The sequence below is a fragment of the Syngnathus acus genome, chromosome 1, assembly GCF_901709675.1.
Source record: "Syngnathus acus chromosome 1, fSynAcu1.2, whole genome shotgun sequence".
NCBI classification, from domain to species: domain Eukaryota; kingdom Metazoa; phylum Chordata; class Actinopteri; order Syngnathiformes; family Syngnathidae; genus Syngnathus; species Syngnathus acus.
This window is the reverse complement of record NC_051087.1, coordinates 1396254-1423484: the sequence shown is the minus strand read 5'-3', so window position 1 is coordinate 1423484 and position 27231 is coordinate 1396254. Positions and strand designations below refer to the sequence as shown.

The window sequence follows — 27231 nt, the reverse complement described above, 5'->3', positions numbered from 1 at the left end:
ACCCGAGGTACTTGAAAACAATTCTTCGGCTAATGAACAAAATGTCAAGTGTAAGGATGGAGGCCATTTTGTCCAAACCTGCTTTTTGGTCACATAGCATCTTTAATACCACCGTTATAATAATTAGGATATCAAAAGTATGGAGTATACATTACATCATTTGCATCGCGCCACACAAACCAGAGCTGATTTATGTCGGTATTATCTTTCCTTATCCCTCCTTCTTCTTCTTCTTGTGGTGGTCTCCACATTGTGCTGATCCGTTGAGCCTTTGTTCGGGAAGAAGAACACTGAATTGGACATGAGGTGATAGAAAAAGCTTCCAAATGTTACTTGAATCCTATACTCTACTACTTTCCCATACCGGTAAATCTCCAGATAAGTCAGCAAAAAGTCTTCTGTGAAGTCTTCTGGCCTTTCCTTATGATTTTTTTTTTTTTTTTTTTGCAGTCAAGTTCTTGTTGAAGCTGTGGGAACAGTCTCTAGAAGCCATGCCTGTTTTTTGTTTGTTTGTTTGTAACAGTCCCAGTAAGATTCTCCGGAGTCCCAAGGTGTGTGAATGTGTGAGATACCAGAAGAAAAAAAATAAGGAAAAGCAAAAAAAAAAAAAAAAAAAAAAAGTCGTCCCCTGGCTTCTACACGCTGGTGATGGAGGCCAGGCAGTTGGCGGGCTTCTGCAGTTTGTCGGGCTGCGACGGAGCGGGCGGCTCGGGGATGGCGCGGAAGCTGAAGGGCAGTCCCGCGCCGCCCGGGCCCACGTGGTGCCCGGGGCTCAGCGCCGGGTTCTGCCGCCTATTGCTCTCCACGATGCTGGACGTGTTGGACGCCAGGCTCTCGCGCGTCCTGCGCCAGAAAGAGAGACGGGATGAAAAAAGCAAAACATCAAGCGATGAAGAAGAGTCGACGCAGCATATCAGGAACCAACCGTAGAATGGCTACAAAAAAAGTCCACCTGGCTTTTTCAAATTCAAACTTCTCATGTATGAAATGAGCCACAGTATATAAATAAAGCACATTAGCTAGCTAGCTAGCAAACAAATGCGGAAAAAGTATCCAGCAGCATTCACACAGTCTAAATTTAGAAGAAAAAAAAAAAAGGTCTTTAAACTAAATTATTCAAATATGAAGCGATAAATTTGATCATGGGTCTGTTGTCGATGTAATGAATGATTTGACGAATCAAGCAGCCGAGCGAGCGTACCTGGGCGAGTTGAATCCGCTGTCCACGGTGACGCTGCTACTGTCCATGCTGTCCAAGCGCGCCGAGTGGGCCGACTTCTGACTGCTGCCGTTCTCCGTCTCCTTGGGGCTGAGCAAGGTTAGATTGCTCTCCAGTTTGCGCTGCAGATCGTGCTCCTTCTCCCGCTGCAGGAGCCACTTGATGGTTCCCTCCCCGGCGCCACCGCCGCCACCGCCCACAACGGTGCCGCCGCCGTTACCGCCCGCTTCCCGATGGTCCTTGCCGTCCTCCGCCTTGGCCAACTCTTTGTGCGAGTCCTCCTCCGCCTCCTCGTCATCCTCGTCGTCCGAGACGTTGTAGTAGTCGAAGGAGGCGGGCGGGACGGTTGGCTCGAGGCAGGCCTGCAACATGGCGGGCGAGGCCGAGGCGGAATTGGAAGGCTGCTGGGGCTCAGGATTGTCGAGGGCCTCTGTTGATTTGGCGTGCGAGGCTTTCCGCAATGTGCCAGACTTGGTGTAGCTGCTGTCCGCGTAGCCCGCGGACAAGGCATTGTGTGGGGGGGGTTTGAACAAGGTGTCCTTGCTGAAGATCTCCTTCCTCTTGATGGCACCGCCGCCCCCGCCGGGGTCCACGTTGTGTTGGTGCGGCGTCAGGCGGGCGCTCTGCGCCGGCTCCGGCGTCTGGCTCGGCGTCAGTCGCAGCGATCCGCCGCCGCCGTTTTGACCCTTGGCCGCCGACAAGTCCTCCTTGTACTCCACCTTGTGCGGAGAAGTGAGGCGAGGCGTTTGGCGGTCTGCCGGAGAGCCCTTTCGGCGTCCTCCCGATGAGGTTAACGTGTCATATTCTGATTTTGCCTGAGGCGAGGGGGCAGTTAGGATTGTTTCGTTTGACGTATTGCACTGGAAGTATTCGTCCGCCGAGGGCTTGGGAGAAAGTCCCATGAGCTCGTTGTAGGACGGCAGACTGTCTCTGCTCTTGTTCCTCTCGGCGCTACTGCGGAGCCTCAACTCGTCCGCGCTCCCTTTCCCCAAATCAGGCACATTGAAATCCGAGTGGAACTTAGCAGCAGAGAACATGATCCTTGAGTAGTGGGCCGACTTCTGCGAGGCGCGCAGGGTGCCGTCGTCCGTGTAGTAGTGGGCGCCGCCGCCGCCGCCAACGCCGCCCCGCTCGTCCGCTCCGGCCTCAAAGTCTTCGGGCGGGCCGAGCGACGGCCCTTTAAGGGAATTGTCCATGGAGCGCGAGCGCTCCTTGGCCTGGTCCGAGCGGTCGTGGCGCGACTTGCGCTCCTGATTGTGACTGTGACTCCTCTGCACCCTAGACTGGCAGGTGCCCCGGGAGGGCTCGGGGAAGGGCATCTCCGTCCTCCTCTTGGCCAGCTCCCCGGACACGTCCCACTCGGGCGTGACGGGGCAGGAGGACTCTGTGATGTTGGGGTTGCTGTGGACGAGGTACGTGGCGGCGCCGCCGCCGCCGCTACGCCGCCGCTCCAGGGTGTACATGGCCTCCCGAGGGGAGCGGACCAGCGAGTGGCTGAAGAAGCGGTAATCCCTTTCCATGAAAAGAAGATCCCAGTTGGAACCCTCGGAAGGCTCCCCTCGGGAAGTCCTCGGCTTGCTGTGCGAGCGAGACTTACCGTGCGGGACCCGCCGGTGGCCGCGGCCCCGTCGGCTGCGGGCGCTGTGCTGCGCCGACGAGCCCGCCTTGTGTTTCTGCGTCCGCTCCTCCTCCAGCCGCTTCATCACGGCCGTGTGGCGGGCCACGTTCTCCACCGTCAGGTCGGGGTTGATACGCCGGATGATCTCCATCTCGATCTCGCGGGGGATGGGCGCGGCGGGGACCTCCTCGTCGCGCAACGGCCACTCCTCCGGCGGGAACTGCGCCGAGAAAGTGGCCAGCTGCCTCATCTTGTCCTTCTTGAAGCTCAGGCGGAAGAGGCGCAGGCCGAAGCGCTTGGATTGTTTCTCGCCGCTTCCGCTGGCCTCTTTCTTTTTGGTCAGGGTGTCCGTTTTGTACGGGAAGGACGTCACGCTTTTGCTCTTGTCTGCCGGATCTTTCTGGACAGGGGGGGACGTGAGGGGGGGCGGGTAGGGGTAGGACGGCGGTTCTCCTCGCTGCTCCTTGCTCGCCGGAGCTTGGCCGTGGTCCTTGGGGGTCTTACTCTGCTGCTCCTTCGGCGTCTTACTCTGAAGCCTCGGCGGCGGCGGCTCGTCGCGTCGGGAATTGTACGAGTCGCTGTGATTCTTCCGGGAGGGCTTCTCCGACGGGCAAGCGGGCGCCGACGGCGTGACGTTCCCCGACTTGGGCGAAGTACACTGCTGAGGTTGCGGCGGCGCCAGCGGCGTCGCTTGTCGCTCCTGCAGCCGGTCGTCCAGGTGGTACCACTTGTTGTTGCTTCGGATGAGGGACGGCGTGATGAAGTAGGTTTGGGGTGTGACGATGAAGTAGCCCTCTGGAGTCGGGTAGATCTTTCTTTCTCGCACCAGCATGTTCAGGGTGTGTCGCAGAACCTCCACGCTGGGTGTGGGCACGCCTTGGATGGAAAGAGAAATGGATTGGGATTCTGCCCGGTCGGCCCGTCGGTCGTACCCGCCCGCCGCTGCCGCCGCCGCTTACCTGGGAAGCTGGCGGTGAGGTGCTCCACCAGAGCCTCCTGGCTGACGGGCTTGTGGGCGGCGTTCATGGCCGAGATGGCCAGGCACAGGATCTCGCCCAGCGGGATGAACTGTGACTGGCTGATGGGCGACATGCTGATGGGCGACACGTCACCTGCCAGTGAGCCAGAGACAGCCAGCGAGAGAGAAAAGAAAAGAAAAGCATGGCTGGGTGAGTGAGAGAGAGAAGCTATGACGTAATGGTCAAACGACTCTAGCTCCACCTCGTCCTCTCTCCGTTTCTCTCTCCCTCCCTCCCTCCCTCGCTCGCTCGTCTTCCTGTTTGTGTGCTAGCTGCTGCGGCAACCGTCGACAACGAGTACTCGCGCGCCACGTGCTGTCGCCTTTGTCGAAGTGAGCAGGCTTTGCCGTGATGTCACTCGTAGCGAGCTCACGGTCCCCGCCGTAAGCGTAAGCTCCTTTCCGTAGCGCCGGCCGGTCAGTGGAGCGACGCTATGACGTCATGGCTTCATGTCACCCAACATAGCTGGCGTGCACAATTTGGAGTTGAACATTGCCAGCTTTTGGGATCTTTTTTAGTCAAGACGATTTTTTCCGCCACTATATTCCTTCTTCTAAAACAATTTTCTTTCATAGCGCCAAGACAAATAGTAAAACAACTACAAATATAAACTCTACACTAGTTACACAATTGATTACATCATAGCACGTGAATAAAAAGGTTGAAAATAGGTTCAAAATGGGTGCGGCGACTTTTTCAACCATGACAATGATGGGATGAATGAGATGAATGAATCTTATGAGTGGTTCGAAAGTGTCCCAGTCACTGGGGCAAAAAAACCGAAACAAAAGTAGTGCAGAGGAAAACAGCCAGAAGTGAAAGAGTGCAGGTGCTGCTACGCATGTTGAGAACAATTTCAATCATTAACATTTTTTTTTAAAAATTCAATGAATTGCATATTTTTAAATATCCGTGACGACTTTCAAAAACAGTAAAGTAATTCGAATTGACAATACAGAAAATACGCAAACTGATTATTTTTTTAGTCATTGGTTTGGGACATATCAGAGAATCTTCCAAAACAAAGTAATAAATGTTTGCGAATGTTTTGTTCGAAAAAAAACATACCAGGATTCTTTTTCATTCTTCTTTCATAGACTACAAAAATTGGAGAACAATTGTTAAGAGGCTGAAATTCTGCTACTTGGCAAATTTTACAATAAACAAGGTCTCCGAACACTTCATCAATGTCGATTTATTTGCTGGTCGATTAATCGATAAATTGGGAAAAAAAATCAAATTGGCAAATCTTTCTCATTTCATTCCTCCTTTTTTTTTTTTTTTAAAGCCCAAACATTAGAGCACAGAGTTGGTACTCCACTATTTCAAGCTAAGTGAAAACGTCCTGTTGTTTTGGTGACGCAATATTGTTTCTTGTTTTTGGAGTGTAGTGAGGTGAATGGTCATCCATGGGTGGATCCTTTCCGGGGGGTTTTGAGGTGACGCACTCACCTGATGCCCGAAAACTCGGCGGGGACGGCGAGAAATGGGGAGGAGGAGGTGGAGGAAGGTGCTGCTTCTGCACACGGATGTCTTTCTCCGAGCCGGCCCAGGCCCGCCGCACGTTGCGGTTCTTCTTCATCGTGACCCCCTTGTTTTTTTTTTTTAGGGGAGGTGGGGGGGGGGGGGTGAGGGGTGGTGAAGAGGGGGGGGCAGGGGGGAGGTGGACCAACCTCAGGGGCTCAGCGCCTCCCCCTCATGGGGTAGCGAGCGTCCCGCTAGAGCGATGGCCCACTGGACATGGCAGGAAGAAGTGGCGTGCGTCTCATTGACGAACAGCGACGCGGCGGTGGAGGCAGCGGCGGCGGCTCGTGGCGGGCTCCCTCCCGGGAGGCATCACCCGGCCACCATTTGCATGCGCGGGGGGGCACATTACGCTCCGATGCGGGGGAGGGGAGGTGGGGGTGTTGAGGGAAGGTAGGAAGGAGGTGAAATGGGGTAAATATAATCAAAAGAGAAAGGGTGGAGGGGGCGGGAGGGGGGTGGATGTCGTTTTCAGGATTGTTCCTTTCCCATCGAGGCCTGACAATAGCTCAGCGTTGTCCGGAAAGGCGGCAAAAAAAAATGTATCCAAATCAAAGCTCCTGCATTCAGCCCAACGGTAGTACGCCGAGCGGCGGGGACGCCACGTTCACCTCCATCTTTATCCCCGTCGAGCGCCGCCGCCACACACACGCACGCACGCACGCACGCACGCACAGACACCCCCGTCGTCCTTCTGTTTTTTCTCTCCACCCTTGACAAACACGAGTGAAGGGCGGGGAGGGAGGGAGACAACAAAAACAAGCCAAAACAGGAGAGCATAGGAAGAAGAAAGAAATCAAGTCAAGAATAGACATCCAGCCTCGATGGCGGCGGCGGCGGCGATCCGTTAGCCGTAGCATCCATTCATTAACGCAGGGGTGGGTGGAGGGGAGGGAGGGAGGGGGGCGCTTGTGTGTGAGAGAGTCGGTCGGGGAGGGCGGGTGGAGGTGGTGGGGGGGGGGCAAACTCCAGTCAACGGCTTCTCTTCCCGCCGCTAATGCTGCAGCTGCTCCCAGCACCTCCAGGAAGGGTGTGTGTGTGTATGAGAGAGAGAGAGAAAGTGTGTGCGTGAGCATGCGTCTGGATGCGAGGTGTGTGTGGGGGGGGGTCCACATTAAAAAAATAAAATCACAGCTCAGATGAAGTCAGCTGACTGCATCCTCACCTTGGTGACTTTTTGTTAAAAGAAGGGGTGCACACAAAATGACATGGGGGGGGGGGGGGTCATCTTGTGGTGTCACAACCAATCTGCTCCAGTTCACTGATACTAAAGAAGAGAAAAGATGAGGAGGAAAAGGGAAGGGGGGTGAACTAGTACGCCAGCCATTTTATTCCTCAGTAGTGCTGCAACAGCCTTTGTTGCCATGACGACGCAAGCCGATGAGCTCATAGCTGTTACCTCGCCGAGCACCACCAGAGCCCCCCACACACACACACAAGACCCCCCCACCCCACCTTAAAGTGGCAGTTGCTCACAATAGAAGATGGGGAAGATGTCATACGTCATGTGACTTTTTATTGATTTGGCTTCATTGGTATTCAGTTCATAGGTAAGCATATGCAGCACGGTGAACAAGTGGTCGGCAGTCTTGCCGCGGTGGTTCTGGGTTCAAATCCGGTCGGTTCGGTAGAGGTAATGTCCGCGATGGTTAGAAAAAAATAAAAAAGACTACGGTTTTGATGTTTACACTTTGTTCTCGAGGTTCACGTGTCTGATGTTTTTATAAAAAAAACTGTTTTCGTTTAGTGTAATAGTTTCAAAAAGCACGTAGATTAGGCACACTGACAATTTGAATTGGTCATGTTGTTACAGAACCATTTGGTTGCTTGAAGGGTTAATAAATCACAACATAGAAGCTACTTAGCATTAGCATTAAGCTAGCAAGGCCTTTGTTTTGTGTTTAGTTTGACAGGAAACTTCATAAAGCAGCTGCAAGCCTTTTTTTTTTTAAATGAATTGCTTACTATTTGTCAAACTAATTGCGAAGTGTGTTGAGTTGAGTTTACTTCCACCCAAAAAAATAAATAAAACTCAAGTCGGGTCACTCGAGGGACAGTTTGGTTGGGCCTGTAACTTCTTTACTAGCCTGAGTCATTTCTGCCCTCTAGTGGAACTTTTAAGACGCCTCGTGTAAACTTCATCTATCGATGGAAAACGAGTCAAAAACAAATTCCTGCCGTTTCCCGTCATTCTGTGGCGGGACGCTCCCTTTCCTTCCAGACAGCACTTTTCAGGATACAAAAAAAAAAAAATGCTTTTCCTTCCTGCTCCCCCAATTGTGTATCCAACGGATACCAAGACCCCCAACTAATGGGATTTAACGCTCGCTGCTAAAAACCCTTTGACGGAAAACACACAACCTTTGTCCACTGCTTTAAAGTAGGGGTGGGAACCGCAAAGCCACATCAATACAGCAAGACGATACTTTTCTATCAACCCAGCTAGCTTTTCAATGGAAATGACGATACACGAAACATGACTTGTAACATAATCGATAGAGAACCAACTTTGCCGATTGTATCAAAACTTATAATCAATCAAACACCATCAATATATTGATACATCAAATTTCATTTAACACAATGACAAAAAGATGTGAATAATATCAATACCTGGTACTCACCCACTCCGAAACAATGTAATACGATTTTGCATCGATATTTGGCCCAACCTCGATATTAATTACTCTTCAAGGATAAAATCATCACATAGGGCTGTTTTTTTCTCTCAGTCTGGCCGTGGTGTGTAGTTTGTACGGCAAGTGAGCTATTAGCTACAAGACAAACATTCCTGTGCTTATCGGTGTTTTGCTCCAGTCTCCACACAGACAACTACTCGAGCGCAAACGTTCACCTTTGGACGACACCGAAATGTATGTTGTGTCCAGAAGCAAGCATCATTAAGAGCCCATCGATAACTCATAAAAGAAAACTGGATGATGTCACACAAGGCATCAGTTTTGCGAGCAGCAACTAAATTATTTTTTCTTACTTGAGATGAACGAATGAATAAATTGTCATTTTGCTGAATAATGGTGAACTTTTTGTTTGTTTGTTTGCAGACTGTGGGAAACCTCTGCCTATTTTTCATTTGTTGCTCTGTCCAGAAAAAAATTAGGATTGCTCCTTTTTGGCTATGGAAAACTGGAATTATTCATTCATGATATTTAGCTCAAGTTTACGATATTAATGTAAGGAAGTTTCCCGAAAAAAAAAAAGGTTCCGACTTACGAACATTTTTTTAGATACGAACAACCGCTGTGGTGCCAAATACTGAATAATGACGCATATTGAAGTTATTTGTTACCTAGTGTTAATGGGTAGAGTGTAATTAAATGAACAAAATGGAGGACTGGACCCACCTAAGGAGGTGATGTGGAAACCCGGCGGAGCCTTCAGGGTCCTTCTTGTCCATCCATTCCGCAGCACTTGCAGGTGATCTTCGCGGCCGCGGATCAGCAGCACGTGCTCGTCCAACCAGCCCAGAAAGAAGACCTCAGCCAGGGCCCGGGTGAGCGCCTGGTTCCAGAAATGTTGCATGTTGGTGGCCTTGAAGTCCGCGAACACCTGGTACCCGGCCGCCACTGCTGCTGGCACCGGTGGCGTGACCGACGTCTCGTCCTCACGGTGGCCGCTCAACCTCGACAACACCACGGCCAGCGAGTGCGGGGCGATCCCGAGCACCTTCTCCTCCATCACCAAAGTTCACGGTCACAAACCCGGCTTCGAAACAGCTTCATTCTGTCAAAACTAAAGACAATAAAAATAAAAAAAGGGAATTTGTGGAGAATATTTAGGTCGAAAATAACGACCAACCGATAAGCAGCGTGTGACGCCGTTGGTGCTTTTGGGGTCAAGTTTGGAGCGGGCAAGTTTGGGGAGAGTGTTGCGTTCAAGGTATACTCGGAGACTTCTATATTGCTATGCGAAAAGGCGAGAAAAACAACGATATTTGAATATCTAAGGTTGAAACCATCTTAATTCGTACCATATTTCAAAGACAACTTGTTTATAATACCTTTAAGCAATCTTTTACAAATGAAAAATCTCAACACTCGCCTGTAGGAATGACAGAAACGTAAGACAGTATTTCTCAAATTGAGTTTTATTTTGACATCAACACCTAACTCTTGCGTCACAATTTAAAAAAAAAAAAACCGCACCAAATTGTGTCACAAGATTGTCAATCCAAATCCATTACAAAAAAAAAAAACTGGAATGAAGTCAATCGGAACATTTGTATCATATTTACTGAAAACGTTTCAAATTCAGGATTGATTTGAACTTTTTGGACTCTCATGCATACTCTTATTTAACATTCAGCCACACGAGTTAATTGTTGCCCACTCAGCATCCATCGCAACCTGGTCAACCTTCTCAAGGTTTCTTATTTTTCCTATGTTTATTTTATCTCTTTGCTTTCCATCTTGAAATAAATTTGACTTGGTTATTTTGAAATGTCCTTTTAAATTTATATAATTTATAAGTAATGCGATTGTAAAAAGTGATAATGAAAAAAAAAAGGGATTTCAAGTTTATATTTCCATTTTCCCAGCTTATGTCTCACTAGCGGCTTCACGTCTACCTGAATTGTGTAAACAGCAAACAAACATCAAAATCCCCATCACGTGACCTTTCCTCATGAAATGCTGAAGACAAATATGACTAAATAATGCCTACGAACTCCGGTGAAATACGTGTAAACCCAAAAGAATTGGAAAAAGAACCAGTGTGGGTCAGGGCGCAAAGTACAGCTCCTTGGTCAGCATGGACACGATGCACGGGATCTGCTTCTTGGCGTCAAAGCCCGGCGCGGTGGAGATTGACTCGAACTCCAGCGCCACCTTGCGGTTGACACGGGTCAGGACGTGCAGGAGCTCCAGCGAGCGGCCGTGCTCGGTCAGCATCTCGCACAGCGATTGGATGAACCACGAGCCTGTCATGGTATTCCTCCACGAGTAGTAGCCTGCACACATGATGAAGAAATAAATATATGTATGCTGTGGACTTATTATGATGACATTTGTTCTCATTCATTTACAACTTTACAATAATGACAAGAAAAGGTTTCAGAGAAAAAGACATGCAGCGAGACCTGGCGCAGTGGAGTAGGCGTAGAGGAAGTCTGCCTCGACGGGGATCCTGGCGGTGCCGTCATCGGCGCTGTCCGCTTCGATGCCGGCGTCCAGCTCGGTGCCCCTGCACGCCTTCATCACAAAATCCATTCTGTTTGTTTACAAGACAACTTTTTTCTTTGTTTCTTGTCCAATGTACATAAACGTTTTTGTCTACCAATATATCAGAAATTGCTCCAAAAGTTATGAAAAAAAATCTTTCAATCATTACACAGGTACCTGAATGAAGAAGAGTTTGGGCTTGCCCACCAGCGTCTTGCAGCGATCCCCGCGGAAAAGCGAGGTGAGGTATTTTAGCTCGATGGAGCCGTCGGTGCCGAAGAAGACGCCTTCGTCGCCGTGACTCAGCAACACGCACACCAATGATGCACAGCCGCTGTGATCGTCCTTGGACGCTGGGCGGAAAAATAGTCGATAAATTGGAAGCAAAAAATGTCAAAGGTGAATAAAATGAGCTCAACAGAATTTAGAATTTCAAATGTGAAAGATTTCAATGTGTTATGTTTTATGATGTAAGACGAGTGTTTGTATTGCAATGGGAGATTTGGAGTGCTCACCTGCAGTTAACACCTGTTTCATTTGCGTCACCGTCTGGTCATTGTAGATTTTGCACTTGTAACCCAACTTGGCAAACGCTTTCATGGCGTTGGCTGCGTCCACGTCGGTGCCGTTGCGTTGATTCATACCTGCGACAACAAAAATAACTTTGGAATTAAAGAGACTCCCTTTTTTAATTTCCATCAAATTCCCAAAAGAGGAACTTGTCATGTGACGCACATTTGTGGTTACGTGCACTTCCTGCCAGATGTCTGACATGACAATTTCCAAAACTAACAGCTGCATTGTTGACATCTAAATTCACAGCTCAATATGAAATGTTTGTTGAGATATCTTGTAAAATTCTCTTTTAAGCCTTCATTTACCGTTTTTTCCATGTATAATGCGCAAAATTTAACTAATTTATTGTCCTAAAATCTGGCGTGCGCATTATACATGGGTACTTTTTTTTTTTTTTTATTCGGATATCATACGGAGGCCGCCATTACGGATGCGCTTTCTTCTCTGCTGTTCACTTCAAACACGCTCCATACGAACACAATGCTCTCGTATCAGACGCTTGCTCGATCACCTGCTCGTTTGCTGTCACAATGTACCCTACACAAATCCGAAACATTTCTTCGCTATCGAGTTTGCTAGCGCATGCGCAGTGATACTGACCGGCAGAATAACATCCGGTTGTTCCCAAAGATGATCTTTTTTCTGAAATAATTTTACGTTTACGGACTTAAGTAGGAGTCAAAATTTGGGTGCGTATTATACATGGGTACAGGCTTTTTTTCCAGCATCAACATGCCATTTTTAGGGTGCGTATTATACATGGGGGCGCATTATACATGGGAAAAACGGTATTCCCTCCAAAACCTGCTCCTCTATTTTTACAATACTATGACTAAGCCCCATAAAAAAAATATATATATATTTATTTTCACTCGGCCCTGCCTTTACAGGAGCTCTGAACGTCTTGTTGTCAACATAATATTGTACATGACACGAACCGGTCCTCCTGTCAAAGTTCTTGTTGTTGATGATGATACATTGTCCAATGGAGGGGAACGCGAGGCTGTATCTGTGGCTGTGTGCCTGAGCCTTGCGGGCATCCACATCCGTGGAACTCTCAGATCTGGTACCCGAAGAACAGACACATAACTTGTTAAATCAAAATGATTTTACAAAAAATGACACAATGTGGGCAACGGGTGTTTTCTTTGTCAGCGGCGACAACGAGCGGTTGCTAGGTGGCTAATAAATGATTTCAACTCACGCTTGTCCGTCGCCTCTTCTCGCGTCCGTGCAGTCAACTCCCACAGGTCCGTGAGCCGACATATTTACACGTTTAATATTGAAACGTTATTCGCATCACACGTTATGAATTTGCAAAAAAGTCCACGGCCGGCGATAAGGAGGAAGGCTGGAAAGGAGCCAGAGAGCTGCGACTTTAACTGCTAGCAATCGACACCGGGCGAGTAAACAAAAGACTGTGACGTCACGCCACTTGGGGCGCTTGTTTTACAGAACGCGCTTGCCGTGCGAGCGGTGAAACTCTGGCCGGAAAAAAGCGCTAAAATCGATGTAAATAATGATCAATTAAATTTGTAAAAATATCCATCCATGCATCATCTGCTTATCCAGAATCCAAAACGTTTCTTTTATTTTTTTCTTACATAAAAAGATACTTAAAAACAAATTTTTCTTATAACAATTTTATTCTTGTAAAATGTAATTTTTCACCCATTATATTTTCTAATAAAATGACGCATTAATTAATTTTTTTTGTCATTGCAATGCACACCAAAATTAATGTTCCTACTTAAAAAAAATGCAAATTTTCTCTCAAAACCGATGTCCCAAAAAGCTTGGAAGATTCCAACTTTTTCTTTGAAAATGGCAACACTACACATCTCTTTTTCACCCTGTAAAATAACACAACAATAAAGCTCTGAATGTTCTCAAAAACCGAAATGGAGTGCAGATCACCGATATCTTAAAACCACCAGGAACAATGTATTCTGCTAAACTTGTCTTTACATACACTCATGTACATTTTTGGTGCAGAAGTAACAGACAAAATTACAAACCCAGATTCCGAACATGATTGTGAACCATGAAGCTTGGGAGAAAGGGGCAGTGACACCTTGAGATACGAGTGGCAGGTGACTCAACTCAAACAAAGCAGCCCTTTAGCAAACAACCAACAATTCCTCACGCAAGGATTAAAGTTCTTTGACGCCACGCCCACTTGAAGTCTACACGAAACATAAAACAAGAGAATAACAGTGTCTATAAATTAACCGCCTCAGTAACGTCCCGCGACACTAATGCTAACATATAATGGAAAATGTCATTGACATGCTAACTGTTAGCAACAAAAGTCACGTTTTTTTTCCAACAACACATGTAGACAGATAATATAACAACACTCATGAGTCCTTTATGAGAAAGGACTAATATTACAGCATCTTACAATTGTAGTACTTTTTTTTTTGCTTGTGTCTACATGGCTGTATGTGAGTTACGAGTATTGATGTGGAATATATCAAACTCGTATGTCAAGGCACCACAGTTTGCGAGGGGGGGGGGAGAGAAAGATATACTACAGCATGTAAAAATGTCACTCAGTATTTGATGACAGAAGTTAAGCACACTTTAAAAGTGGAAACCAAGGAATGATCTCATCCACTGCAGTCCTTCAGTCTGTAGGGAAGCAAAAATTGTACAAAGTGCAGAAGAAAAAAATTGTTTGCAGCCTCAAGTATTTTATCTTTGTTTGACTTACAATGTTTGAATTGAAAATGAGCCACCGAATATTGTAAATTTGAACAAAATTCTGATTTAATTCTTTCGTTTTTTTAATGTAACCTTTTCCACCAGAGCCTATGGTCAGAAGATGTCGGGGCAAACGTCCCAGCCGCCGCCCCCGTCCTTGGTCTCCCAGTAGCCGCCCTTGTAGACGTGCATGGTCTCTCCCGACGTGGGGTCGTCGACCTTCTCGAACCACAGCGATTGGTAGCTGTCTGGATGGACGGCTGAGGAAAGAGCAAGAGGAACGCCATCACTTGCATTGTGTGTTAGCGTTAAGCCTTCGGGCTTAAGCAAATGGCCCTTTTAAATACCTGATGTGTAATTCTCTTTATGTTTCAGAATATGTACAGTTGAATAAGAACGTTAGGGAGCTACTTGCATGTGACAGGAGGAAGAAGAAGAGGAGGAGGAGGAGAAGCAGTGTGAAGGTTAGGAGCGTCCTCCGTGTCAGCTGAACGTCAGCACACACAAACATGGTTTGTCAAATCATCAGCAGTCTGTCACTTGACTATTACACGACTACGCTACGGTGATCTTCATTAAAAATGTGACACCACACATCCCTTCTAATACGAATGTACGCTACGAGGCTACGTGGTGATACTTGCTTTCGTCCGAAATCTCACTGGCTTCCGTTCCGATCTCATCCGCTTCGGCTAGAACGCAAATAAGACTAAGGTGAGGAATGACAACACGCAACACACACAAGCCATGAAACTTATTAGCTAGCTAGCTAGAAAATGACATCACTATCTTGGAAAGAGTGCCAGACGGCCGCCTCGAACTATCGATTGTCATGATTATCGATCGAGTCGCTCCACAGTTAAGCTGCCTAGAAAGACACAAAACTACTAAGATTGCACATTTGAATTGTTAAACCGTAAAATGATGACAAAAACATAGATTACTTTACATGCTACATACACCACGCACAGAGGACCACTAGGGGGTGCCCTTGTACCACATTTGAGCTATCATGACAATGAGTACTTGCTTTTCAAAGGCGAGTCACTGTTTGAATCCTGAGAGGAAGCTTAGTGTTGGGACACAAACATGCAAAGAGGAGACAAAGAGAGACAACACGGAGATAAATGTGCCGACTTTGGCTGAGTTTGTTTTAGCCCTGATCATAAGCTAAAGTTATCCATGCATCGCGCCACGTGTCAAGCCGGCTTCTTACCTTCGTCTGGCGTGTTGGCCGCCTTGACGACCTCCCGCTCTCTTTCCCGACGAGCCGTCCGCTGCTTCTCCTCCAGCCTCTGCTTCTCGGCGTTGGCCTCGTCCCAGCGACCCTCTTCCATGAGACGCTGGTCGGGCCGCCGCCGGCTGTCGGTGGGCGCCACGTCTTCCTCGGGTTCGTTGAGCGTCAGCGCCAGCGTGGAGAAGAAGTGCATGCTCTCTGCTCCCTCTCTGCAGAAAGAAAACATCTCAGGCCATCTGCAACTATTTGCTCCGGCAGCGTAACATACGGCAGAGGGTTCTTCCTCCATATCTCCTTGGCTTTGAGAGTCTGGTAGACGGTTCTCTGCTTGCCCTCGGCGCCGTTTTCGCTCTTGCTGCTCTGCATGATCCTGGAGAACTCCATCTTCTCATCCCACGTGCCCGACAGCACGTAATGCGCCTTGCCGTCTTTGTCCGTCACCACGCCCGTCACCTGCCCGCGCAGAAACAAGACATCTCGATAGCGTTCTCGGCAGAGATCGTAAATAGAGAATGGACGAGTCACCTTTCTTGGCACATCTCTGGAGAAGTAACTGTAGGGAGTGAACTTCAAGTGGCAGCGATCGCCCGTCTTGTGGTTGACCACATCGATCTCCCCTGACTGGAAGGGGGGAAAAAAATGTGTTCAAAAAGTTCTGACTACATTCTGACAGGTCATCATCATACCTGATCGATCCATAACTTGCCCACGATAATATTGTGCACGGTGGTGGTCACTTTCTTCCAAGAGTAATGGTTGCCGCTCTTGGCAAAGATGCACTGGATAGAGCCTGACCAAGACAAAAATAATAATCAAGTCAAGTCAAGTTTATTTGTATAGCCCTAAATCACAAGCAGTCTCAAAGGGCTTCACATAGACAAAAATTGACAATTATTCTCAAAGCATCCCCTGATCTTAAGCTCCCAAAAGGGCAAGGAAAAACTCAAAACCCCTGCCCGGGGAAAATGAGAAACCTTGAGAAGGGACCACAGATGGAAGGATCCCCCTTTCAGGATCACCAGGTTGTAATGGATGCAGAGAGGGCACAAATAATACATAATATGAAAATCAAAAGTGGATGTCCAAGTCAGAGCCCTATTATTAAATAAATTTAAAAAAAAAATTAAAAAGCGCTGCGTCGTGTTTGCTTGGAAATGTGAACTGCATAAAAAGGTTGACTCACCTAAGGGGATGATGGACAAATATTTTCCTCGGAACTTGCTGGCTAAGGTGATTTCCTGTCGGAGCGTCCAGCCTTTCTCGGAGAAGGCGTGGTGGGCCGCTGCGGGCGGGTGGTGGCTCACCTGAGGGCGCCAACAATTGGACGGAATCACGTCTCCGTCAAATCAGAGCATTCGAGAGAAACATACTTCCTTGCGTTGGGGAATGACTATGACACGATATGAATGAAAAATACAAATTCCAAATTGAGACGCTCTTGGCAAGTCAGATCTCCTAATTTTGGAAGTTTACAAGCAAGTCGGACCTGCTCGCAAAGAGAGCGGTAGCCGCACTCTGGCAGGCGATCCAGCTCGAAGGTTTCCCCCAGCAGAGGGTTGAAGGGCTTGCCGGTGCGCTGGACGGTGGTGGAGTAGGACGACACGGTGAAGGCGGCCACGTAGCACATCTGCTCCAGCGAGCTCGAACACTTGGCCGCCTTGTCCAGCAGCTCGTAGTACTCCAGATCCTCGGACAGGCGTTGCAGCATGGACAGCGGCTCGTTGAAATTCACCTTGAGGGCGGGGAGACACGACGTTGGCGTTACCGCGTCGGGCTCGGATGGGAGGCGGGCCTTCTCACGGGCATTGGTATCTTGGAGAGCTCCTTGCCGATGCAGTTTTTCATGATGCTCCACAGGTTGAGGTAGTAGTTGGGCTTCTCCGGGATGCACGTCCGCCGTCGCTTGACCAGTTCCGGCTTCAGAGGCGGCGGGGACTCCGGGCTGGACGCCAGCGACAGCTCGTCAAACTGAATCAGGAGGAAAACGAAGATCAGGACAGAGGAGCTCGCTCGGAGTGATGGAATGGGCTTCGGTCTCATTTGGGAGCTTGATGATGAAATACTGCCTGAGCGAGTGAAAATGTCTGTCTTTCTGTCTTCATATTCCGCTCGCTTGCCTTCCTCTCTTCTCGCTAGTCGCAACACCCTACCTCTGCCCCTATCGCCGTGGTAACAAGAGCGTGTCATGCGGACGTTACGTCAACGTATACGAAGACAACTTTACCGACAGGTCGTCCGCGCTGGTCTCGTTGCTCAGCCTGCTTGCGTTGCTGCTAGATCTCCTGCAGAGCAAAATAAAGAAATAAAGAAAGAAAGAAAAAATTCATCGAGCAGCGCTGAAGTCTCGGTGGAGGTACAAGTGACCTGTGATATTTGGGGTCCGCGGGAACGGTGATGAACTCCATGGCATCAAAAAACTCGTTGTCGTCATCCTCGTCGCTGGCGTCCCCCTTTCCCGACAATCCGCCTGAAACAAAGTACGGACGGAGGATCACACCTCATGCCGGCCGGCTTTTATTTTCGCCGTGAAGAATTTGAACCTTTGCTTCCTCCGTCCATGTCGTCGTGCGACGGCGGCAGCACGGTGGCTCCCCTGAAAGCTCGCTCCAGGTGGTTGTGCTGCTTGGCCAGCTGCTCCAGCATCTCCTCCAAGCGGATCCTCTGCGCCCTCTCCAGCTGAAAAGACTTCTGCCAGCGCTTGCTGTGGTTCTGAGCCACGGCCAGGAAGTCTCGGCACGCCTACGCAAGCGGGCCGTCAGCCGCGTCACGGATTCACCGTCGGCCGGCCGGAACTTACGTTGATCATTGCGTTGGAAGTGATTCGGAAGAGCGTGGCCCTCTCGGTGACTTGTCTGATCTTCTCGCTCATGTCCGCTGCGGCGTGAATGCCCTCCAGTTCTGACAAAGATCTATTTGGAGGGAAAAAAAAAGTTGTCAATCCTCAGGTTGGCTGAGGATCTCGGGTTCCTACCTTTGCAGGGCTGATCCGTGCTTGACGATAAGATCGTTGCAGGTGTTGAGGTCCTCCACTTTGCCGTTGAGCGTGCGCAGGGTCGACTGAATTTCCATGCTGCCCGACTCGTCTGCGGACGACGACGATGGAGGGTCAGGGAGGCGGAACGTGAAATGGGAAATTTGAGCTCACCGGATAGATCCGGCGAGGGAAAGGCTTTTGTTTTGGCCAGCTCCAGGGCGGTAATCCAGCGCTGGCGCTCCACCTCCGAGCTGGCCTTCAGGTGGTACGTCTGCGCGCCCCCGTTGGAGATGACGAAGCTGCACGAGTCCTCCACAACGATGTTAGCCGTGGCCAGGTTGATGGTGCCGCGGCACGTGTGGCCCATCTCGGCTTGGCTCCTGCGAACGAGATCCTTGTTGATCTCATCATCGGATTTAAGAGGAAATCAAATATTTTCGGTGTAGCACGATGACATTCGTTGAACTATTTTGGTGACATTTAAATGTCTCATTTCAAGGTGATGGCATCTGACATTTGGATTCCTACCGGTAATATGAGAGCAGCCCGTTGTTAAGGACGAACCAGCGTCTCTGGTAACCTTTGATGTAGTTGGTCCACTTGAAGAGCCAGCCCTTGTACGAGTCTCCCTGGGTTGGAGTGGGGGGCTTGGACTCTGAAGATGACATCACAGCAGCCTGGAGGGAGAAAATAAACAGACCAAAAGTAGGTGAGGTTTATACTTAAAAATAATGGGCGGGACCAAGGAATGAAGACGGACGGGCAAGCAAGAACATGGCTTACCAAGACACGTCAAAATAAACGCATAGAAAAACTTGAAACACCTAACACTGACCTGGATCTCTACATTTGAAATCTTAACTTTAATTGATGAGATTTCATTCAATAAAAAATGTTGAGAGGAAAATGTAATAAAGTGACTAATACGCAACATATGACGTCCTGTGAGAACACACAAGTCAACATAAGCTCCTCTCGTCATCATTGGTTGAACAAATTGACATTCAAAGCGACATTGATCGTATTCCATTTGTTTTAACACTCAAGCAACTGTCGAGTACTTAACTTATAACACACAGTTGCGCGTGTGTTTGTTTGCGAGCTGTCAGCTGAGGGCAGCCAGTTGCCGGTGGCGAGCTAACGTCTTTTCACCGGAAACTTTTTTTTTTTACTCCATTTTAATGAAAACAACTTGGCAGGCGACATAATCTAATATTGTAACTAGAGCTGTTTTGTAGCGTGGAGCAATAACCAGTTACCTGAAAAGAGCAGGAAGCCAATTCAAGGCATGGAAATCTCCTTAAACTCTCGCCGCCACGCTAAGCTTGCTAGCTAGACCGGAAGTGGTCATCCATTCCGGCCGAACACGTCAGACGAGAACAGCCACCTTTCCAAAATGACACAAATTGTAAACAATTACGTTCTATTTTAAATGATGTAATGTGGAGTGTTATTTATATGCCAGCTTATCATGCGGCAGATATATATAATTTTTTTGGCAAACATTGTTGACAGGTTTTGCGGTTAAGAAATGTCAACTATCCGAACTTTGGTTCCGCCCACAGATGACGTATAATATTCAACAATCATAACATTATATATTTAAAATAATGAAACATTAAAGTTATTTGCGAACGGACGGTGTGTACCAACCACTAACTAGTAACGAAAAAAAATCAAACTGAAAATTTCATTTTCATAATGCAAAGGTCAATCGAATGCCACGAGGACACGTCCAAAATGTCAGTTTAGATTATTTATATCAACACTCACTACATGCAGAACATTTTCTACAAACATTTTTATGTCAACGCTATTTTACTTACCGTAAAATCCATTTTCTTTCACCAAACGTGTGCAGGGATGTCATGTCGACACTATTGCATACCAAAGCTGCAACTTCTATTCATGGATTTTAATAAGACATATATATGATTCAGTTCCAGGTATTTTTTGCATGTCAGAAAATTGGCAAAAGTAAAATTTGCTGGCAAATATCTTTTTAAGGAATCTAAAAAAAAAAAAAACTGTTTGCATTCATTTATTGTTGAAAGGGTGTCAGTCCAAGGATTTTTAAACATTGTCTCGAAATAATTTCCAAAGCTCTTTACAACAGTTGAAGTTCAGTTCAATTTGAAGTAGCATGTATGTGACCAAGAAATAAAGAAGGAAAAAACAATCATTGTCTACATTTTATTGACTAACTAGCACACCTACAACCATTTTAGATCTGTAGCAATGACTGTAAAACACAAGTACTAGGTGTGTGTGGAGGGGGAAAAAAAAAAAAATCAACGACTATCTATTTGGTGATGGTGTTGGCGTTCATGCTCTTGCCGCTTCCGCTGAGCACGATGTAGGGTGTTTTCTGCGACTTCTGCTTCTCCTGAAGCAGCGCCACCGTGCCCAGCGGCGTGTCACTGCTGCTCATCTTCTTTAGCAGCGCCTCCTCCTCCAGCTTCTTCATGCGGCGCTCCGTTTTCATCTTGCCCGAGCCCTTGCCGTGGAACCTGTGCGACAGCTGCCGGAAGGCCTCCTTGGGCGTCAGCTTGCGGCCCGACTCGTCCACGTACTCGATCTTGACGTCGGGTTTGTAGCCGTCCTTGTCCTTGAAGTCCTGCGTGAAGCCGCGGTACTCCTCGCGCCGGCTGTACTTGTCGTCGAAGCCCATCTTGTCCTCGATGCAGTAGTTGTCGTTGGGCAGGGCGCCCTTGGTGGCTTTGACGCGGGCCACTTTTTGCATCTCCGTCTCCAACAGTCCTTTGTTCTTGCACAGGTGCAAGGCGGCGGCCAGGCCCGAGTTGACGATGGGCTCTTCGTCCAGGATGGTGGCGGAGGCCGTGGCGAAGTCGGGGTGCTTCTGCTCCTCGTCCAGGTTGACGCTGCTCCAGCCCACGTTGTCCTCGGCGTCCGAGTTGGAGTCGCCGGCCCCTTCCCTCTCCTCCTCTTGCTCAAAGTCCATCATGTCCTCTTGGTCCTCGCGGTTGCCCGACAGGCCGTAGGTGGGAATGTCCCCCAAGGTCCGGCAGAACTCGGAGGTGGCGTTGAAGACAATGTTGCTGCGCTTCTCGGCGTCGTCGACGCTGTCGTCTTTAGAGAGCCGCTTCACCCGCTCGGCGATCTTCTCGCCGGAGTCCTTGAGGAGCCGCTTCTGCCGCAGCTTCCTCTGCTTCTCCAGCTGCTTCTGCAACTCCTGCTCGGCCTCGTCCTCCTCAAAGACGCTGGGCTCGGGCGGCGTGAAGTCCTCGTCGTCGCTGATGTCCATTTCCGCCGTGCGGATGTCGTCCGACAGATCCGTCACCACCGTTGTCGCCGCTATCTCGTGTGGCCAGCTGCCGTCGTTCTCTGCCTCCTCTTGGTATTCCCCTTTGCGTCCACGCCCGCGCGTCCTGGAGCCAAAGTCCGTCTTGCGCGACTCGTCCAGGAGCAAAAGGTCCGCCACCGTCGTCTTCTCCTTCTTCCGGATTTTCTTCACGCGCCGCTTGGTCTTTTTGAATCCCACCATCTCCTGAGGAGAGTAGTACTCGGACGCAATCATGAGCGAGGGCATCTCCAACGACTGCGCCTGGCTGCGGAGCGTCTCCCGCATGGCCTGCAGCTCTCGCTCCCGCTCGCCGTCGGCCACGCCGCCCGTTTGCAAACGGAAGCTTTTCTTTTTCTCCCCATCAATCTCCTCGTCGTACTTGGACAGCACCGTGCGCGACTTGAACGTCACCATGTCGTCCACGCTCTCGTCCTCCTCGTAAGGCTTGTAGTCGGGCTTCTTCTTCTTCAGCTCCACATTCTTGTCCGCCTTCTCCTTGTCCACCAGCCCAACGTTCTCCAGCACGTCCTCCTTCTCCTCCAGCACGCCTTTGTCTTGTAGCGTGAGGATGACCGTCTGGCCCTCGCCGAAGGAGTCCACTTTGTGCTGCACTTTAAGACCCTTCAGGTCCCGCGCTGTGTACGCGCTGTTTTTCCGTCTTTGTCCAAACTCCTCCTCCACCAGGCTGCTCACGCCAAACTCCTGATCCATCTCCTCCAGGAGTTTGGCTCTCTTCTCCGCCATCTCTTTCTCCTTTGCCGCCAGGCGGTTCTTCTCCACCCAAGCGGCGGTGTCCTCCAGCCAGTCGTCCTCAGCCAGGGTCTTGACTTTACCAAGCTTCTGGTTCAGCAGGCGCTTCTCCTTCATGGCAGCCAGCTTCTCCTTCATGTCTTTCTGCTTTTGGATGAGCGCAGGGTTGATGGTCTCCGCCACAAGTGGCTCCTCTTTGGTGCCAAGTTCCTTCTTGGTGTCATTCATCTCGAGCGGTTTCAGGCCCAGCTTGGCTCGGAGCTTGTTGGTCTCGTCAATGCTAAGAGATGCATCTCCACTGGCGGACTGAGCTTGCACCTCACCGTTTCCCTCCTCGTACGCCTTATCAATTTTCTCCTTCTTGATGCGTGGCTCCCCGCCGCTCCTCTCGTTTTTGCTGCGGCTGTCGCGTCCGCTCCTGTCTCTGGACGCGGATCGCTTTCGTCTCTCTTTCTCCCGAGCACCATCTCGGTCCGATGCGTCTCTGTCGCGCTCCTTACGGCGGTGTTTCTTGTGTTCGCGACGGCGGTCCTCGGCTTCCCTGTCGCGACTCTTTTCCTTATGTTTCTTGGATGAGCCCATTGTTATTTCCTCTGTGAGGACAAGTTAGGAACAAAAACTCGTTTAGGGTATCTCGGCTGTAAACAAGCGATGGCAAAATGACGCTAGCTTCGAGTTGCTAACAGGCTAGCATAGACGATTTGCCCCAATTAAACATTTGTACTCACTCAGCAAGCGGAGAAAAGGGAATCCCCGCCCCTGTGGTCGACGTTATGCAAAGCAGTATCAAGATAAGTGAGCTAAGGAATCGTTTATGTCCAACTTTGAGTTTTCGCCTCGGCTCCGACCACTCGGGCAACGAAATGCGGACGACACTTTCCGTTGAAAAAGTCTTTTCCGGTTGTGTAAAGTTATTTGACTGCCATCTACAGGTCAGGCGGATTATTGCAGCAGGTACGCGTCAAAAAGAATGACGAAACCTTTGTTTAATTCATCACATGAGGTACATTTCGAGAAGATTACATTTGTTGAGTGCAGTTCAATTGGGTGTAATGTACAATATTGTACATTTTGCATGAAATAATTCAATTATTTTTGTTTTCATACATTTATTGAAGTTTAGTGTTTACTTATTTGCCAATTCAGATCAACTGAAACCTGATTTATACGAGTTTTTTTTTTTTTTTTCGTGTACAGGTGAGGAAAATACTTTTTAAATCACCAAATGAATGAAATCAGAATAAAACACAACAGGGAAATTCATCGGTACGGTGTTGCCAGACATGTGGGGAACCGTTAAGACGGACATTTCCATCATTTTAAAACACCATTTCATATTTTTTTTGTTCATGTACCAGTAAATTGGAATTTTGTCTGATTCTCTGCAGCTCTTGAATAGCAAACCCGTGTTTATCAACATGATGCATTGAAGGACAATACAAAAACAGGTTGTATTTGTCGGAACTGCAGGGGAATTCGTTGTGATGCCGCGTTTACGGGTAAGTGTAGACACCCTGTAAACTACGTTGGCATACGGCGATTTGCAATGTTCTAGTCCAAATCGTTGCCAAACACCCATGAGTCAACATCAGCGCAGGTATTTGAGTCATTTTATAAACATCTACACAATCATTCATATTCAATTCGTCGGAGGTTCATTTAATTCGATTTGAAATCGATGGACTTCCCACAGTCATTGAACGCGCCACCAGCACTTCGATTTTTCACGATTATCTGATATTTCTTTTCGGGGGGTCATTTAAAGAAATCAAACAGAACAAATTGACAATTTGTCTCATCATGTCGCTTGGAGACGGTGAGTCTGCAAGGGTACACAGTGCTCACTTTGACGAATCTCCAAAATTCCAAGGGAACTTCCCCAGGAAATCCCCCGCTCGGTTATATTATCGTCGACAGCGTGAAGCCGCACCGCCCTATCAACAGTGCGCCTTCCTCGGCTCAATTCGAAGGGAAACACGGCTCGGGAAACCGTCAAATGGTGGCTTAGTAAAACTTAACCAAAGCCAAGGGGAAAAAAAATGGACCCAGCCGACGCTGACAAGACACGGAGCTACAGCACGCTCAACACGCTGTACCACGAGAGCCGACAGGAGATGGAGCTCCTCGCAAAGCAGCTGGCGATCAAGGACAACATCATAGCCGAGCTCAAGTTGAGGCTGGCCGGCCACGAAAGGATTTGCATGGCGGTGGGCGACAAGCAGACGCTGGTGGTCGGGCCGTCCAAGTCACTGCTGGAGAGTTTGTGCAAAGAAATCTACAAGATGAAGCAGAAGAGCATGGAGACGGATTTGAAAATGGTCAGAAAAGAAGAGGTATACATTTAGCTTTTCTTCATTGATGCTATTGATTTAGTTTTTTTACGGGTTTAGTATGACTGACGCAGGGTTTTTCAAATTGTGGCTTGGGTTCCCGAACTGGGTCGCTGGAGAACTTTGGAGGGTCATGATTGTCAAAATAACATTTTCATTGATCTCTAAGCAGGCAATAGTTTCAGGCAATCTTGTCAATTAGAATAATTTCATAATTCCAACTAAAATGTGAACCCAAAAGTTTGAATGGTTAAAAATGGCGAGAGAAAAAAATCTGTACTTTGATTTCAATGCAATTTTTCACAATGCAAGCAATCTTGCTTTTTTTCTCTCAAAGATGTTTTTTAAAATAAACGGACTCACCGGCTACATAGTGATCACAAGTGCTCTTTCCAGGAGATCCAGAGGCTGAGCGAGCAACTACGTCAGAAAGATGAGGAGCTGGAGAACGTCAAGTGTGGCGCAAAGAGCTGCGAGGAATTGAACGGGGAGCTCGAAAAGGAGCTGGAGCTGCAGAGGCTGCGCTCGACCGAGGCCACCAGGGCCGTGTTGTGCACGTCGCTGGCCGAGGAGGCCGATCAGCTGCGGGGCCAGCTGGGTGCCACCGTCAAGGTGTGCCGCCAGCTGATGGCCAAGCTGGAGAAGAGCAAGGCGGGCGAGGAGGCGCAAGCGGGCGACCAAGCTGCAACGCAGGTGGGCGCCCCCTATAGTTTGCCAACAGTAATGACAAGAAACAATTGCTCTATAAATTCCATCCCTTATTTCCATACAGCCGCCTGAGACGCCGGACAGATGTAGGAACTCCCAAACCCGACAACTTGAGCAGGAGAATCAGCAGCTGAAGCAGCGTGTTGCCTACGTAAGAATAAAAACCCGTCAAAACACTTCAGAGCGAAACACCGTCCAACTGACGTGTGGCCGCAGGTCCAAGGTCTGAACTCGCAGTGGCAGAAGTACGACTCCAGCAGGGAGGACTACATCCGAGGACTGTGCCAGCGCCTCAAGAGCATGACGGGGACACCGCTAGTTCCTTCGCTAGCCTCGGCTAGCGCCGCCGTGCTCCGTCAAGAGATCTGCCGACTCAACGGCTTGCTGAAGGACAAACTGAGCGAGTGCACCAGGCTGCGAGGAGAAGCCAAGGAAGCCAGCAAGAAAGACCGGGAACGCATCCAGACACTGGAACAGCAGGTCGGTGCTACCTCACCCTTCCATAGAAGCATTTTTGTTTAAAATATGTTCTTATTTATACACAGAAAACATTCCTTGTTTAACTTGGATTGATTCTTTAGGTACTCATCTACACGGAGGATTTCAAGTCGGAGCGGGCCGACCGGGAGCGAGCGCAGGGACGGATTCAAGATCTCAAGGAGCAAATTTGTCACTTGAAACAGCAACTACACAAACAGGTGAACGGAAGCTAACAATCTAAAATGATTTTCCGTCATTTCAGAATTATGATGAGGTTATTTTCGCATCGTTATTTATCAGTTATCTTGTGTCACGCGACATGCTAACGGCTACGCCATGTCTTTAGCAGGGAGCTAGCCGGGAAACCAGGCAGGCCCCCGTGTGTCATGTGCACATCGGCCATCGCACGTCGCGGCGCCACCATCGGGACGCTGGGGACCGTGCGGGGGCAAGGGTCAACATGCAACGTCAATCGGCTCCCTCTGATACGGTGCCGTCGGCGCTACGGCATGACGACGCCCCGTCGGATCTGCAATGCCCGCGCTGCTTGGCCACTTTTAGCGAGGACGACGCTGCCCGGTACCTCAACCACTGCGAGGAGTGCGCCACCTTGTGAGCACAACCGGGACACTTTGCGCACTACATGGAATACCTCAACCTGGACAAAATGACTTTTATTTTGCACCTTATCAGCAACAATCATTTAGGACTCAGGTCACGTGTTAAGTCGAAGGCCACCACATGGTTAATAATGGGCAAATATTTTTGGATCTCTATATTTCACCATTTTTGTGCAATTTCTATATGGAAAGATTGTTTCGGCGCCATTCCCATGACAAGGACGTAGCGTTTAACGTTTTCGGAAAACGCCGGTTTTTTTTGTATTACTATTTTTACGTAAAACTCCAAAACTAATAAAAATAGTAAAGCAAAAAAAAATGACACACCCCATCCAATTTAAAAGATTTTTGTCAAAAATATCACGGTGGGCCGAGACTTCATTCACGTACTTTGATGCCGACTGCATAAGCTTCCTCTTATTGAATTATAAAATTTCATTTGGTGCTAGAAATCTATTCATGATTTATTATACTACACAAAAAGCCATACGATATTCTTACACTGTTAGATTTTTATATCAAATATAGAAATATATTTATTTAATTTGTAATGTATGTAAAGAATGCTATTTTGGAAGATATGGTGCTTTTTTTTCCCCCCCATCTGAGGTGATTGTCTATTTTTATAATAAAATATTTAAAAAAAATGTATTGTGGGCTGCAGGATTTCATGGACACATGCCCCTAATGCAAGATCACCACCACCCAAAAACACGGAGTGGCTTACATTGACGGGCCCGTTCTAAAAATATCTAGCGACATGATGATTTCCAAGGAACATTGTAGAAGTGATGATTGGAAAATAGATGAATATCAATTCAGAGTCGTCTGACTATACATATCTCAAAATGGAGCTCTCGGTTTCAAAAAGGTCAGCGACCCCATAGCGTGTCACCAAACATTTACATGCGTGTGGTGGGGAAAACCCCTTGGCCTGCCTCCTGAATGGGTCATGTGACACACACACACACACACACACACACACACAC

At 48.5% G+C, this 27231-nt stretch overlaps 5 protein-coding genes and 1 long non-coding RNA gene across 12 annotated transcripts; 1 reads left to right on the top strand and 5 right to left on the bottom strand.

The window, feature by feature from the left end:
- Nucleotides 1–79: 79 nt before the first annotated feature.
- Nucleotides 80–9229, bottom strand: stox2a (storkhead box 2a). Of its 3 annotated transcripts, XR_005098159.1 has the most exons (5): nucleotides 8743–9229; nucleotides 3797–3949; nucleotides 1202–3713; nucleotides 365–843; nucleotides 80–269 (listed from the first exon to the last, which is right to left on the bottom strand). XR_005098159.1 is itself a non-coding variant. In XM_037253559.1 (4 exons), exons 1-4 carry the CDS (start codon nucleotides 9074–9076, stop codon nucleotides 636–638), a joined length of 3207 nt encoding a protein of 1068 aa, XP_037109454.1. In that variant the 5' UTR covers nucleotides 9077–9229; the 3' UTR covers nucleotides 80–635. The 3 variants fall into 3 exon arrangements, 2 of the variants coding, with proteins under 2 accessions (XP_037109454.1, XP_037109466.1); XM_037253559.1 differs by having other exon boundaries at nucleotides 80–843; XM_037253571.1 differs by lacking the exon at nucleotides 8743–9229 and adding an exon at nucleotides 5309–6428 and having other exon boundaries at nucleotides 80–843.
- Nucleotides 9230–9469: 240 nt separating this feature from the next.
- Nucleotides 9470–12534, bottom strand: casp3a (caspase 3, apoptosis-related cysteine peptidase a). The gene is made up of 6 exons (XM_037259178.1): nucleotides 12338–12534; nucleotides 12072–12196; nucleotides 11073–11201; nucleotides 10735–10910; nucleotides 10476–10587; nucleotides 9470–10346 (listed from the first exon to the last, which is right to left on the bottom strand). The coding sequence occupies exons 1-6, from the start codon at nucleotides 12397–12399 to the stop codon at nucleotides 10117–10119; spliced, it is 834 nt and encodes a 277-aa protein (XP_037115073.1). The 5' UTR covers nucleotides 12400–12534; the 3' UTR covers nucleotides 9470–10116.
- A 449-nt stretch (nucleotides 12535–12983) lies between these two features.
- LOC119122553 (oxysterol-binding protein 1-like) lies at nucleotides 12984–19400 on the bottom strand. 3 transcript variants are annotated; one of them, XM_037250920.1, is made up of 18 exons: nucleotides 19310–19400; nucleotides 18579–18727; nucleotides 18222–18430; nucleotides 18048–18159; nucleotides 17874–17985; nucleotides 17617–17815; nucleotides 17441–17543; nucleotides 17301–17358; nucleotides 16877–17044; nucleotides 16563–16808; nucleotides 16260–16380; nucleotides 15763–15866; nucleotides 15602–15697; nucleotides 15345–15529; nucleotides 15056–15285; nucleotides 14870–14908; nucleotides 14484–14531; nucleotides 12984–14099 (listed from the first exon to the last, which is right to left on the bottom strand). In XM_037250920.1, exons 2-18 carry the CDS (start codon nucleotides 18716–18718, stop codon nucleotides 13954–13956), a joined length of 2316 nt encoding a protein of 771 aa, XP_037106815.1. In that variant the 5' UTR covers nucleotides 18719–18727; nucleotides 19310–19400; the 3' UTR covers nucleotides 12984–13953. The 3 variants fall into 3 exon arrangements, with proteins under 3 accessions (XP_037106815.1, XP_037106796.1, XP_037106806.1); XM_037250901.1 differs by lacking the exons at nucleotides 14484–14531; nucleotides 14870–14908 and adding an exon at nucleotides 14255–14326; XM_037250911.1 differs by lacking the exons at nucleotides 14484–14531; nucleotides 14870–14908; nucleotides 17874–17985 and adding an exon at nucleotides 14255–14326 and having other exon boundaries at nucleotides 17617–17766; nucleotides 18094–18159.
- Nucleotides 19401–20065: 665 nt separating this feature from the next.
- Nucleotides 20066–23001, bottom strand: sart1 (spliceosome associated factor 1, recruiter of U4/U6.U5 tri-snRNP). Of its 2 annotated transcripts, XM_037250887.1 has the most exons (3): nucleotides 22833–23001; nucleotides 20343–22697; nucleotides 20066–20309 (listed from the first exon to the last, which is right to left on the bottom strand). In XM_037250887.1, exon 2 carries the CDS (start codon nucleotides 22684–22686, stop codon nucleotides 20353–20355), a length of 2334 nt encoding a protein of 777 aa, XP_037106782.1. In that variant the 5' UTR covers nucleotides 22687–22697; nucleotides 22833–23001; the 3' UTR covers nucleotides 20066–20309; nucleotides 20343–20352. The 2 variants fall into 2 exon arrangements, with proteins under 2 accessions (XP_037106782.1, XP_037106772.1); XM_037250877.1 differs by having other exon boundaries at nucleotides 20076–22697.
- A 440-nt stretch (nucleotides 23002–23441) lies between these two features.
- On the bottom strand, nucleotides 23442–24906 carry LOC119127297. The gene is made up of 2 exons (XR_005098781.1): nucleotides 24798–24906; nucleotides 23442–24379 (listed from the first exon to the last, which is right to left on the bottom strand). It is a non-coding gene; the product is annotated as an uncharacterized LOC119127297 (long non-coding RNA).
- tnip2 (TNFAIP3 interacting protein 2) lies at nucleotides 24113–26819 on the top strand. 2 transcript variants are annotated; one of them, XM_037259199.1, is made up of 6 exons: nucleotides 24113–24437; nucleotides 24831–25127; nucleotides 25207–25293; nucleotides 25359–25622; nucleotides 25724–25840; nucleotides 25972–26819. In XM_037259199.1, the coding sequence occupies exons 1-6, from the start codon at nucleotides 24144–24146 to the stop codon at nucleotides 26236–26238; spliced, it is 1326 nt and encodes a 441-aa protein (XP_037115094.1). In that variant the 5' UTR covers nucleotides 24113–24143; the 3' UTR covers nucleotides 26239–26819. The 2 variants fall into 2 exon arrangements, with proteins under 2 accessions (XP_037115094.1, XP_037115085.1); XM_037259190.1 differs by having other exon boundaries at nucleotides 25969–26819.
- The last annotated feature ends 412 nt before the right edge of the window (nucleotides 26820–27231 follow it).